The sequence below is a fragment of the Megalobrama amblycephala genome, linkage group LG4, assembly GCF_018812025.1.
Source record: "Megalobrama amblycephala isolate DHTTF-2021 linkage group LG4, ASM1881202v1, whole genome shotgun sequence".
Taxonomy (NCBI): domain Eukaryota; kingdom Metazoa; phylum Chordata; class Actinopteri; order Cypriniformes; family Xenocyprididae; genus Megalobrama; species Megalobrama amblycephala.
In genome coordinates this window covers 1447989-1461483 of record NC_063047.1, presented here as the reverse complement: position 1 = coordinate 1461483, position 13495 = coordinate 1447989, and the positions used below count along the sequence as shown (strand labels likewise).

Here is a 13495-nt window from a genome sequence, read left to right as displayed (position 1 = left end):
TGTTTTTGTCCAGCGCTTATGAAATGCTGGAATAAATCGAATATGGAGTAGATAATTCAGGTTATGATGTTTGGATAGTTGATATGCAGCGTTTAATTTACAGCGTAAGTGTGAGTTTATTTATTTTTTTAATCAAAAGCGGTTGTCAGATATCATGCAAACACAATTAATATTACCATGTTTGCTCTATTGGACTTTTTCCATTTTAATTAAATCAATAAATTATATTAAAAAAATTAATTTCGTTTTTTTAAACACATTTTCCTTTTTATGACTTTGAATTTCCATTGTATATTCTAGCAGCATTATCAATAATGAATGACGTTAGTAATTTACATTACAGAATGTTTCATTAAAGCAAATACTCTCAAATATTACATCATTTTCATTATTTTAACGTTTTTAGTACTTGATATTCCACTTGAAATCTGTTGTATGGCTGGATCTGATTGGCTGAAAGCGGCCTGGGTTGACACACCCCTGATGTTGAGCGTGATCTGATTGGCTGATGTGGTCGAGGGGCGGGGCTGCGAGCATGTGCGTGACATCAGACCGCGCGCACGCTGCAAGTGACCAAACTGGATCTGGATTCGGAGCTGGAAGCTTCTGTTCTTTAATTCATTTTTATTTCCTCGTGTTTTTAGGTGAGTTCCTGCTTCATGTGTCTGGTGTTTATGATCACTGTTCATGTGAAAATTAATTTGACTTGATTTATTTATTATTTGTTTACATGACGCAACATCTGGGTCAACATGCACATTTCAACAGGTTGTTAATGTGAACAGTTTCATTGATATTGTTGCTGATTCTCTGTTATTTCTGCATGTGTAATTAAAAACAGCATTTTCTTTATATAAATGTAGAATTCAAAGTGCAGTTTGATGTGTAGAGATAAACTGGCTCAATCATTAGACTGATGCTTTTAATCATCTGCTTCTCTGTTAAATCCAGATTCATTGAGCTTTACTGGCATTTCAGAGTAAAAATACTCATAAAAATATCATCTCAGGCGATGACTGATCCACATAATCAAAATACAGAGTTCTTCTTATAGCACCAACATTAACTGGCATGACTTGAATGATAAGTTCAAAAGATTGTTTCATTTTCATTACATCATATTACACATAAAAGCCTTAATCTATCCTATTTTGCATTCTTTTTATATTTTGCATTCTATATCAGCATAATATTTGGGATGCAAAGCTGAAATAAAATATTTTAATATTAAATGTATGTTTCAGCAACTCAGTTCTGTTTTGCATTTTTTTTTTTATTTAATGTAATTTTATTACATTATCAGCATAATGTCAATGCAAAGCTGAAATAGTATGTTTTAGTATTATATTTTAGTATGTTTCAGAAACTCAGGAGCATTTTCTCCTAAGTAATGTATATTTTATGTTCTAATTTGCATTCTTTTTTAATTTAATGCAATTTTATTACATTATCAGCATAATATTTTGAATGAAAAGGTGAATTAGAATGTTTTAGTATTATATTTTAGTATGTTTCAGCTAATCAGTGGGCATTTTTTATAATTAATGTCTATTTTATATCCTATTTTGCATTCTTTTTTAATTTAATGTAATTTTATTAAATTATCAGCATAGTATTTTCAATGCAAAGCTGAAATAGTATGTTTTAGTATTATATTTTAGTATGTTTCAGCAACTCGGGCATTTTCTCCTAAGTAATGTCTATTATTATGTTCTATTTTGCATTATTTTTTAATTTAATGCCGTTTTATTACATTATCAGCATAATATTTTGAATGAAAAAGTGAATTAGAATGTTTCAGCATTATATTTTAGTATGTTTCAGCAACTCAGGGACATTTTTCTCATAATTAATGTCTATTTTACATTCTATTTTACATAATTTTTTTATTTAATGCAGTTTTTTTACATTATCAGCACAATATTTTCAATGCGAAGCTGAAATAGTATGTTTTAGTAAGCAACTCGGCGACATTTTTCTCATAATTAATGTCTATTTTACATTATTTTTTTATTTAATGCAATTTTATTACATTATCAGCAGAATATTTTCAGAGCAAAGCTGAAATAGTATTTTTAGTATTGTATTTTAGTATGTTTCAGCAACTTAAGGGCATTTGTTAAATAATTAATGTCTATTTTATGTTCAAATTGTGCATTATTTTTTAATTTAATTAATTTTTTTACATTATCAGCACAATATTTTCAATGCGAAGCTGAAATAGTATGTTTTAGTAAGCAACTCGGGGACATTTTTCTCATAATTAATGTCTATTTTACATTATTTTTTTATTTAATGCAATTTTATTACATTATCAGCAGAATATTTTCAGAGCAAAGCTGAAATAGTATTTTTAGTATTGTATTTTAGTATGTTTCAGCAACTTAGGGGCATTTTTTAAATAATTAATGTCTATTTTATGTTCAAATTGTGCATTATTTTTTAATTTAATGACATTTTTTTACATTATCAGTACAATATTTTGAATGAATAAGTTGAAAGTTGAAATTTACTGACACAATCCTCTTGAGATTCTGTTCAAGCTCATGTTAGAGTTTGACCTCCAGATGTTGATGTTCCTCTGTGTGTTTTGGTGAAGGTCACCTGCGGGTCAGAGATGTCAAAGGGTTCGGTGGTCCTGGCGTACAGCGGCGGTCTGGACACGTCCTGTATCCTGGTCTGGCTCAAGGAACAGGGTTACGATGTCATTGCTTACCTGGTAACTCCACCATTTCACTATTCATCAACACATGACCTATTGGAATAAATCACAGATCATTTCCTTCAGGGAAACTGTGATGACTGTTAACAGGTGAGGTCTGAGAGAGTTGAAATGCAGGAAGATGTTTCATGAAATGATTTTATTCTCATGAGCCACACAGTTCAGCCCAGGCTTGTGAAGACTTGCTCACGAAGCGTTTTTCCTCCTCTAATCAGGCGTGAATCAGTCTCTGCTGGGCGTTTGTGGTTTAAGGTGAACCTCTGGCTGATGCAGAGGAAAGCATGTGTGCGAACGCTGCTGTTTTCATGGCCTGATCCCCGGCTGTGTGTCTGCATGATGCTTTACTGACACATAACAATAGTGGCGTCGTCATATACGGCTGAGAGGAACAATGAGCCTGTCCGCAGTGATCTGAGTCATGAGCTCAGGAACGCACTGAGCGTTTGTTTCATGTTGCATATTAACACATTTTGTAAGGAACACATTCAGAGCAGTTGTGTTATTTTATGATCATTGATAAACTGATATAGATTTCCTTAACTCTTTCCCTGCCATTGCTTATGCACAAAAACTCTTATTTTCTCAGCTTTTTGTTCAAAATGTTGCTTTTTAATGAAACTTACACACATACAACATTAAAAAAAGAATGCATGAAGCTAGAATAAAATGGGTTTGGCTCTGTTCTTTCTTTTGATAGATTGCATGTTCAGATATTCATACAACAAAATATTCTGGAGAAAGTTTTGTGAAAATGATAAAAAATGTTGGCTCTGGTTGGCAACTTTTAAAAAAAAAAAAAGAGTTTTTTTTTGTATTTTAATTTATGTTAGTTTTAGTCATTTCGTTTTCTCATATTTTTAAAAATTCATTTTAATTCCAGTTTTAGTTTTTTTTTTAGTTAAACTAAATGAAAATGAGAAATGTTGCTTTGTCAACTAGCTGAAATAAAATGTTTACTTTTTTATATTTTATTATATTTCGGTTAATATGTATATCATGTTTATTTCAAGTAAAAATCTTTTTTCTGGGTTTAGTTAGGTAAATTACTTTAGTTATCAATAATGAACAATGACAAACACTTTTAAAGCATTTATTAGTCTCGGTTAATATTGATTTCACATTTACTAATATATTATTGTTGTATCTGTTAATATTTTTTAATGGATCTGAACTAACAATGAACAGTTTATGAAAAGATTAATAAATGCTGTAACATGTATTGCTCAATGCCAATGCAATTTTAGTTTTATTAATATTTTGAATTGGCTTTTAAATTATATATTTATTTTTCATGTTAATTTTAGTGTAATTTTTAGTAATTTATGTAATTTTATTAGTGTTTTTGTTTTATTTAAATATTGCTATTTATGTTCAATTTTTTTTTCTTTTCTCATTTTTATTTATTTCCAGTTAATTATTTAAGTGCTTCAACTTAGATCCATTTCAGTATATTTTATTTTATTTTTGGCATTTCTAATTTTCATTTAGTTTAATTTTTTCAACTAATATTTAGATTTAATTTTATTTCAATTAAATGTTTTAATTAACAATATTGTTGAATGCATTAACTGACTTAAACTAATGGGACCTCATTGTAAAGTTTTAACCCAGTCAGACACACGGATTGACCGATTCACTGATTGGTTTTATTGATCTCTCATGATAAACTACATCCTGCTGTGTGTGTCTGAAGTGGACTCTGGTAGATGAATGTTTCATGTAAAGCGTAACACATCTGATGAACTTCACTACACGCCTGTAGGACTTGCATGAAGTTTCTTAGTTGTTGTTTAATCATCTTAACCAGTGGAGTTGAAGTTCATCTCAAACTTGCATTGTGGGCTGCGATTGGCCTCATAAAGCTCCATTGCATTTATTTCTATAGTGCTTTACACAATACAGATGAAATGCCACAATGCAGAGGGCCATAATTATTCAGAGAAGTCTGAGTCAGGATGATGATAGGCCTACATGGTGAAACAATAGAGTTTTTGGAGTGCATTGAGGAAGTGCACTAACAGTTGTCAAGTGTGTGATTTGAGGTAGTGAGGCACAAGAGAAGATGCTGTAAATAGTTTGAAATTGTGTAAAAACTAGAACAGTAATGAATATATTCTTGGTTCTTTCCCTGTCTGAGTGCATCTGCATTACATTTATACATTTCTCTGAAGCTTTTATCTAAAGAGACTTGCATTGGATTCAAAGTAAACATTGGATCAGTTCATGCATTCATTCAAAGGTTTGTTTGAGGGAATGCAAAACCTGTGGTTTGAGCTACAGAAATGCCAAGTGGTTGTGGTTTGGACCAGATGAGTTCAGACTTTTTTCTCAGAATTGCGAGAAATAAACGTGCAATTCCGACTTTATATCTCTCAATTCTGACTTTATATCTCGCAAGTCTGACTTTATATCTCGCAAGTCTGACTTTATATCTCGCAAGTCTGACTATATATCTCGCAAGTCTGACTTTATATCACGCAAGTCTGACTATATCACGCAAGTCTGACTATATATCTCGCAAGTCTGACTATATATCTCGCAAGTCTGACTATATATCTCGCAAGTCTGACTTTATATCACGCAAGTCTGACTTTATATCTCGCAAGTCTGACTTTATATCTCGCAAGTCTGACTGTATATCTCGCAAGTCTGACTATATATCACGCAAATCTGACTTTACAACTCGCAAGTCTGACTTTATATAACTCAAGTCTGACTTTACAACTCGCAAGTCTGACTTTATATCACGCAAGTCTGACTTTATATCACGCAAGTCTGACTTTATATCTCGCAAGTCTGACTTTATAACTCGCAAGTCTGACTTTATATCACGCAAGTCTGACTTTATATCTCGCAAGTCTGACTTTATAACTCGCAATTCTGACTTTATATCACGCAATTCTGACTTTATATCTCGCAAGTCTGACTTTATAACTCGCAAGTCTGACTTTATATCACGCAAGTCTGACTTTATAACTCGCAAGTCTGACTTTATATCACGCAAGTCTGACTTTATATCTCGCAAGTCTGACTTTATAACTCGCAATTCTGACTTTATATCACGCAATTCTGACTTTATATCTCGCAAGTCTGACTTTATAACTCGCAAGTCTGACTTTATATCACGCAAGTCTGACTTTATATCACGCAAGTCTGACTTTATAACTCGCAAGTCTGACTTTATATCACGCAAGTCTGACTTTATATCACGCAAGTCTGACTTTATATCACGCAAGTCTGACTTTATATCTCGCAAGTCTGACTTTATATCACGCAAGTCTGACTTTATATCTCGCAAGTCTGACTTTACATCACGCAAGTCTGACTTTATATCACGCAAGTCTGACTTTATATCTCGCAAGTTTGACTATATATCTCGCAAGTCTGACTTTATATCACGCAAGTCTGACTTTATATCACGCAAGTCTGACTTTATATCTCGCAAGTCTGACTTTATATCACGCAAATCTGACTTTATATCACGCAAGTCTGACTTTACAACTCGCAATTCTGACTTTATATCACGCAAGTCTGACTTTATATCACGCAAGTCTGACTTTATATCACGCAAGTCTGACTTTATATCTCGCAAGTCTGACTTTATATCACGCAAGTCTGACTTTATATCTCGCAAGTCTGACTTTATATCTCGCAAGTCTGACTTTATATCACGCAAGTCTGACTTTATATCTCGCAAGTCTGACTTTATATCACGCAAGTCTGACTTTATATCACGCAAGTCTGACTTTATATCTCGCAAGTCTGACTATATATCTCGCAAGTCTGACTATATATCTCGCAAGTCTGACTATATCTCGCAAGTCTGACTTTATATCTCGCAAGTCTGACTTTATATCTCGCAAGTCTGACTTTATATCTCGCAAGTCTGACTTTATATCTCGCAAGTCTGACTATATATCTCGCAAGTCTGACTTTATATCACGCAAGTCTGACTATATATCTCGCAAGTCTGACTATATATCTCGCAAGTCTGACTATATATCACGCAAGTCTGACTATATATCTCGCAAGTCTGACTTTATATCACGCAAGTCTGACTTTATATCTCGCAAGTCTGACTTTATATCTCGCAAGTCTGACTTTATATCTCGCAAGTCTGACTATATATCTCGCAAGTCTGACTTTATATCACGCAAGTCTGACTATATATCTCGCAAGTCTGACTATATATCTCGCAAGTCTGACTATATATCACGCAAGTCTGACTATATATCTCGCAAGTCTGACTTTATATCACGCAAGTCTGACTTTATATCACGCAAGTCTGACTTTATATCACGCAAGTCTGACTTTATATCTCGCAAGTCTGACTTTATATCACGCAAGTCTGACTTTATATCTCGCAAGTTTGACTATATATCTCGCAAGTCTGACTATATATCACGCAAGTCTGACTATATATCTCGCAAGTCTGACTTTATATCACGCAAGTCTGACTATATATCTCGCAAGTCTGACTATATATCTCGCAAGTCTGACTTTATATCACGCAAGTCTGACTATATATCTCGCAAGTCTGACTATATATCTCGCAAGTCTGACTTTATATCACGCAAGTCTGACTTTATATCTCGCAAGTCTGACTTTATATCTCGCAAGTCTGACTTTATATCACGCAAGTCTGACTTTATATCTCGCAAGTCTGACTTTATATCACGCAAGTCTGACTTTATATCACGCAAGTCTGACTTTATATCTCGCAAGTCTGACTATATATCTCGCAAGTCTGACTATATATCTCGCAAGTCTGACTATATATCTCGCAAGTCTGACTATATCTCGCAAGTCTGACTTTATATCTCGCAAGTCTGACTTTATATCTCGCAAGTCTGACTTTATATCTCGCAAGTCTGACTTTATATCTCGCAAGTCTGACTTTATATCACGCAAGTCTGACTATATATCTCGCAAGTCTGACTATATATCTCGCAAGTCTGACTATATATCACGCAAGTCTGACTATATATCTCGCAAGTCTGACTTTATATCTCGCAAGTCTGACTATATATCTCGCAAGTCTGACTATATATCTCGCAAGTCTGACTATATCTCGCAAGTCTGACTTTATATCTCGCAAGTCTGACTTTATATCTCGCAAGTCTGACTTTATATCTCGCAAGTCTGACTTTATATCTCGCAAGTCTGACTTTATATCACGCAAGTCTGACTATATATCTCGCAAGTCTGACTATATATCTCGCAAGTCTGACTATATATCACGCAAGTCTGACTATATATCTCGCAAGTCTGACTTTATATCACGCAAGTCTGACTTTATATCTCGCAAGTCTGACTTTATATCTCGCAAGTCTGACTTTATATCTCGCAAGTCTGACTATATATCTCGCAAGTCTGACTTTATATCACGCAAGTCTGACTATATATCTCGCAAGTCTGACTATATATCTCGCAAGTCTGACTATATATCACGCAAGTCTGACTATATATCTCGCAAGTCTGACTTTATATCACGCAAGTCTGACTTTATATCACGCAAGTCTGACTTTATATCTCGCAAGTCTGACTTTATATCACGCAAGTCTGACTTTATATCTCGCAAGTTTGACTATATATCTCGCAAGTCTGACTATATATCACGCAAGTCTGACTATATATCTCGCAAGTCTGACTTTATATCACGCAAGTCTGACTATATATCTCGCAAGTCTGACTATATATCTCGCAAGTCTGACTTTATATCACGCAAGTCTGACTATATATCTCGCAAGTCTGACTATATATCTCGCAAGTCTGACTATATATCACGCAAGTCTGACTATATATCTCGCAAGTCTGACTTTATAACTCGCAATTCTGAGAAAAAAAAGTCTAAATGACCTTTTTTACTTTTTATTTCATGGTTGAAACAAGCTTCCATAGTTTTCCTACATAAATCACCTCTTTATTACTTTGAAGGCCAATATTGGACAGAATGAGGACTTTGATGCTGCCCGGAAGAAAGCTGAGAAACTTGGAGCCAAGAAGGTAATGATGATAAACACTAATCAATCACAGCTGAAGTGCACTAGAACGTGAATGAATGTTGACTTTCATAATGTATCAGTGGTTATGATAGGGCTGCATGATGAAGCGTTTTTAATCATGATCAAGATGGAGTTTAACGATGTCAACTGTGATATTTTGCTCAGTCTGCTTGTCAGTTCTGTTCTGAAGGAAGTGATGCGTGTTTGTGGTTCAGGTGTTCATCGAAGACCTGCGCTCTGAGTTCGTGGAGGAGTTCATCTGGCCGTCAGTTCAGGCCAACGCCGTATATGAGGACCGATACCTGCTGGGAACGTCCATCGCCCGGCCGTGCATCGCTCGCCGTCAGGTCCAGATCGCTCAGCAGGAAGGAGCTCAGTTTGTTTCTCACGGAGCCACAGGAAAGGTGCAGACATTATGTATTATTACACACTAATAATATATGCCGTTTGCACACTTAGTTGTTTTGAGCTCTTTAACTGGGTTTGGTTCATTTACAGAGTGAAAACACCCCAGAATGACATATATGAGAAATGAGAAAATTGTGATGATCTGATGAAATGATGATGGTGAAAATTCAGCTTTGATCACAGGAATAAATGACACTTTACTATATATTCACATAGAAAACAGCTGTTTTAAATTGGAATAATATTTCATATTTTACTGTATTTTTGATCAAACACATGCAGTCTTTTCAGTCAGAAGAGACTCTTTTAAACATTATAAAATCTCAGCTGTGACATGTTTCAGCACTAGATGGCGTCAGACGCCTGTTCTGTGACTCTGATCAGTGATTTAGGAACATCTTCTCTCTACAGCAGCGATTCACAAACCGAAACCCTTTGACTGATGATGTTAGCTTGTGCCTCTGAGATTTTAAACTTAGTATTTCAACAATTTAACAACATACTCACATGTTTACTGTTCTCTGATGTTGGTTAATGGTCACATGGCATGCAGCTAAACAAATAAAATATTAACTTTTTTTGTGTTTTATTTATTTTTTAAACTTTTTAAAATTAATTATTAGCTTTCATCAAACCCAGTACTATAAACACTTGACTTTTACAGAAGTAAACTACGGTACACTACTTTAAAAGTGTGATTTCTAGACCTGGATAAGTCTTAATAAAATCTTTAAAAAATCATGTAAATTTATAAAATCTTAAAATCATAATTTATAACATTTTTTAAAAGTCATTGAAATTATTAAAATCTTAAAAAGTCTTAAAAATTGATACAATTTTAAAAGATCATGTAAATTAATAAGAAATTAAAGAGTCATAAAAAAATAATAAAATCTTAAAAAGTAATGTAAATTAATAAGACATTAGAGTTATAAAAATTAATAAGATATTAAAGTGTCAAAAAATAAAAATCTTAGAAATTCATGTAAATTAATACGATATTAAAGAGTAATGAATATAATATTTTTTTTTTTTTTAAAAGTCATGTAAATTAATAAAATCTCAAAGTCATAAAGATTAATAAGATCTTTAAAGTCATGGAAATTTATAAAATCTTAAAGTCATAATTTATAACATTTTTTTAAAAGTCATTGAAATTATTAAAATCTTAAAAAGTCATGTAAATTAATGAGATATTAAAGAGTCATAAAAAAAAATCTTAAAAAGTCATGTAAATTAATAAGACATTACAGAGTTATAAAAATGAATAAGATATTAAAGAGTAATGAATATAATTTTTTTTTAAAAAGTCATGTAAATTAATAAAATCTCAAAGTCATAAAAAATAATAATTTTTTGGACTTTTTATGATCTTACTAATTTTTATGACTCTTTAATATCTTATTAATTTACATGAATTGCTAAGAGTTTATTAATTTTCACGACTTTTTAAGATCTTATTTTTATAAGATTTTTCTTTACTTTTTAAGATTTTATTAATTGTTTTATGACTCTGACTCTTTAATATCTCATTAATTTACATGACTTTTTAAGATCTTATTAATTTGTAAGACTCTAATATCTGATTAATTATTATGACTTTAAGATTTTATTAATTTTTTTGACTTTTTAAGATTTTAATAAAATCTTAGTCATAATAGTTAATCAGATATTACAGAGTCATACAAATTAATAAGATCTTAAAAAGTCATGTAAATTAATGAGATATTAAAGAGTCATAAAAATTAATAAAATCTTAAAAAGTAATGTAAATTAATAAGACATTACAGAGTTATAAAAATTTATAAGATATTAAAGAGTTAAAAAATAAAAATCTTAGAAATTCATGTAAATTAATAAGATATTAAAGATTAATGAATATATATATATATATATATATATAATTTTTTTTATAATGATTTTTTTTTTTGTAAATTAATAAAATCTCAAAGTCATAAAGATTAATAAGATCTTTAAAGTCATGTAAATTTATAAAATCTTAAAGTCATAAAAATTTATATTTTTTTGGACTTTTTATGATCTTACTAATTTTTATGACTATTTAATATCTTATTATTTTACATGAATTGCTAAGATTTTAATTTTCATGACTTTTTAAGATCTTATTTTTATAAGATTTTTTTTTTAATTTTTTAAGATTTTATTAATTTTTTTATGACTCTTTAATATCTTATTAATTTGTAAGACTCTGTAATATCTGATTAATTATTATGACTTTAAGATTTTATTAATTTTTTTTTACTTTTTAAGATTTTAATAAAATCTTAAAGTCATAATAATTAATCAGATATTACAGAGATCTTAAAAAGTCATGTAAATTTCTATAATGAATATAAAAATTTTGATTAAAGCAGAATTCCAGCTGTAAAGCAGCTCCTCAACAGTGTCATCATTCAGATCAGTTCAGTGTTGATTCAGTTCAGCTCAATAACTGTGTGAAGTTCATCAGTTATTGTAATCATTATGTAATTTCCTGTATGAATGCACACCTCCGCTCATAAATGTGAGAGCATGTGTAAACGAATTGTTTTTATTTCAGGGGAATGACCAGATCCGCTTCGAGCTGACGTGTTACGCTCTCTACCCTCAAGTGCAGGTCAGTTCACATGATCCATCTGCATCAGAAACCATCAGCTGTCTCTCAATTTCTGACCTCTCTTCATTCCTGAACTTCAGATCATCGCTCCCTGGAGGATTCCTGAGTTTTACAACCGCTTCCTTGGCAGGAAGGACCTGATGGAGTACGCAGAGGTGCGGTTTATCAATACATCACTTTAACCTGTGCTCACACCTCTGATCCAAGACTCATTCAGATAAGCTAAAACATCTAAAAATCAGGATTTAAACTGGTTTTATATATTTTGTTTTAATCAGTTTCCTCAACAACTTCCTTTTTATTGAAGAATCAGGATTCACATGATGAGGGAATGTTAAAAGTGTGATTTCTAGACCTGGAAATTAATATATTTTTCTAGTTATATTAAGCTCTAAAATATTTTATCAGGTGGAAATTGCTGAGAAATTGGTGTTTGCGAGTTAATAATAATAATAATACGAACCGATCACAAATAAATAACTAGACAAGTCATGCAAATTCATAAAGAGTGAGAACCCTGATTAACTTTCATTTAATTCATTATTTTTATTGAGTTATTTTAATATATTATTTAATATAAAAAATCAGCAACTTTGACATTACTGTAGAATACCAGAAATATTGTCTAGGTGTTAGAGAATATTTATTGTTATTTATTACAATATTAATTTTATTTTAGTATAAAATAAGATATTATTATAATTTTTTAAATTCTTTAAATTAGTTTTTATTTTTGCATTTTCTTTTTTAATTTTTAAAGTTCTGTTTTAGTAAATTTGTTGTGTTTCATGTTTTTTTTTATTATGTTTATAGTTTTTATTATTTTTTTTTCTGTTCTAGTTATTTTAGTACTTCATGTTAAACTAAATGAAAATTATCAATTCTGCTTTGGCAGACAGCTGAAATATTTTTTTTATATTATTTATAGAAATATATACTTTAAATAATTATTATTTCTTGTTGCAAATAACATTTTTTATGGTTTATTTAACTAAAACAACCCTGAGGGGTTAATCGTCTTTAATTAACCCTTTACAACCAACAAAATATCGACTGCACCCCTTGTAAATAAGCGACGATCCACTGAATTAAACCCCAAACCCTCCAAATAGAGCCTCAGGTTATTTTCAGACGCTCACCTGATTCAGGCCACTAGAGGGCGCTCAATGTCTGGGACTGAATCTGGAGTTTCTGATGATTAAAATCACTTTTCTTCAACCTGCTGTTTTTGAGTATTCACTCTCAGTTCTGTTTTGATGACTTTGAGTTTATTTTTGTGGTAAATGAGACTGATAAATGTCACTCATGTTACTTACGAGTAATCAGCTGTTCTGTGCATATAGAGTACATCAGAAGTGTCTGTGAAAAATAAACAATAACAAAGCATCACAAACACTACACTGGAAAAATGTTTAAATGTGTAAATTGTGAAATTTACTAGCAATTTCTAAGTGAAAATTGTAAATCCTACACAATTTCTTTCCAGTGAACGGGCTCCTCATGTGTTTATTTATTTTGTGTTCGCTCAGAAACACGGTATTCCTGTGCCGGTGACGCCGAAGGCGCCGTGGAGTATGGATGCCAATCTCATGCACATCAGGTGAAGCTCATCACACTCCAGTACTGTACATACAGTTCCCTCACTGCTGTTATTGCACTAAAACTTAATAAAAACCTATCTTTCAACAGCTACGAGTCTGGAGTTCTGGAGAATCCAAAGGTAAGAGATCAGAGAGAGACTCA

The 13495-nt window shown here is 31.8% G+C and overlaps 1 protein-coding gene across 1 annotated transcript in view; it reads left to right on the top strand.

Annotated features, from left to right (window-relative positions):
- Positions 1 to 500: 500 nt before the first annotated feature.
- ass1 (argininosuccinate synthase 1) overlaps positions 501 to 13495 on the top strand; it is a 47657-nt gene continuing 34662 nt past the window's right edge. Inside the window, exons 1-8 of the mRNA XM_048186725.1 lie at positions 501 to 644; positions 2600 to 2719; positions 8660 to 8728; positions 8943 to 9131; positions 11696 to 11752; positions 11833 to 11907; positions 13282 to 13352; positions 13442 to 13472. Of these exons, the coding sequence (XP_048042682.1) occupies positions 2618 to 2719; positions 8660 to 8728; positions 8943 to 9131; positions 11696 to 11752; positions 11833 to 11907; positions 13282 to 13352; positions 13442 to 13472 (594 nt within the window). The 5' untranslated portion in view covers positions 501 to 644; positions 2600 to 2617. The remainder of the gene's footprint in view (positions 645 to 2599; positions 2720 to 8659; positions 8729 to 8942; positions 9132 to 11695; positions 11753 to 11832; positions 11908 to 13281; positions 13353 to 13441; positions 13473 to 13495) is intronic.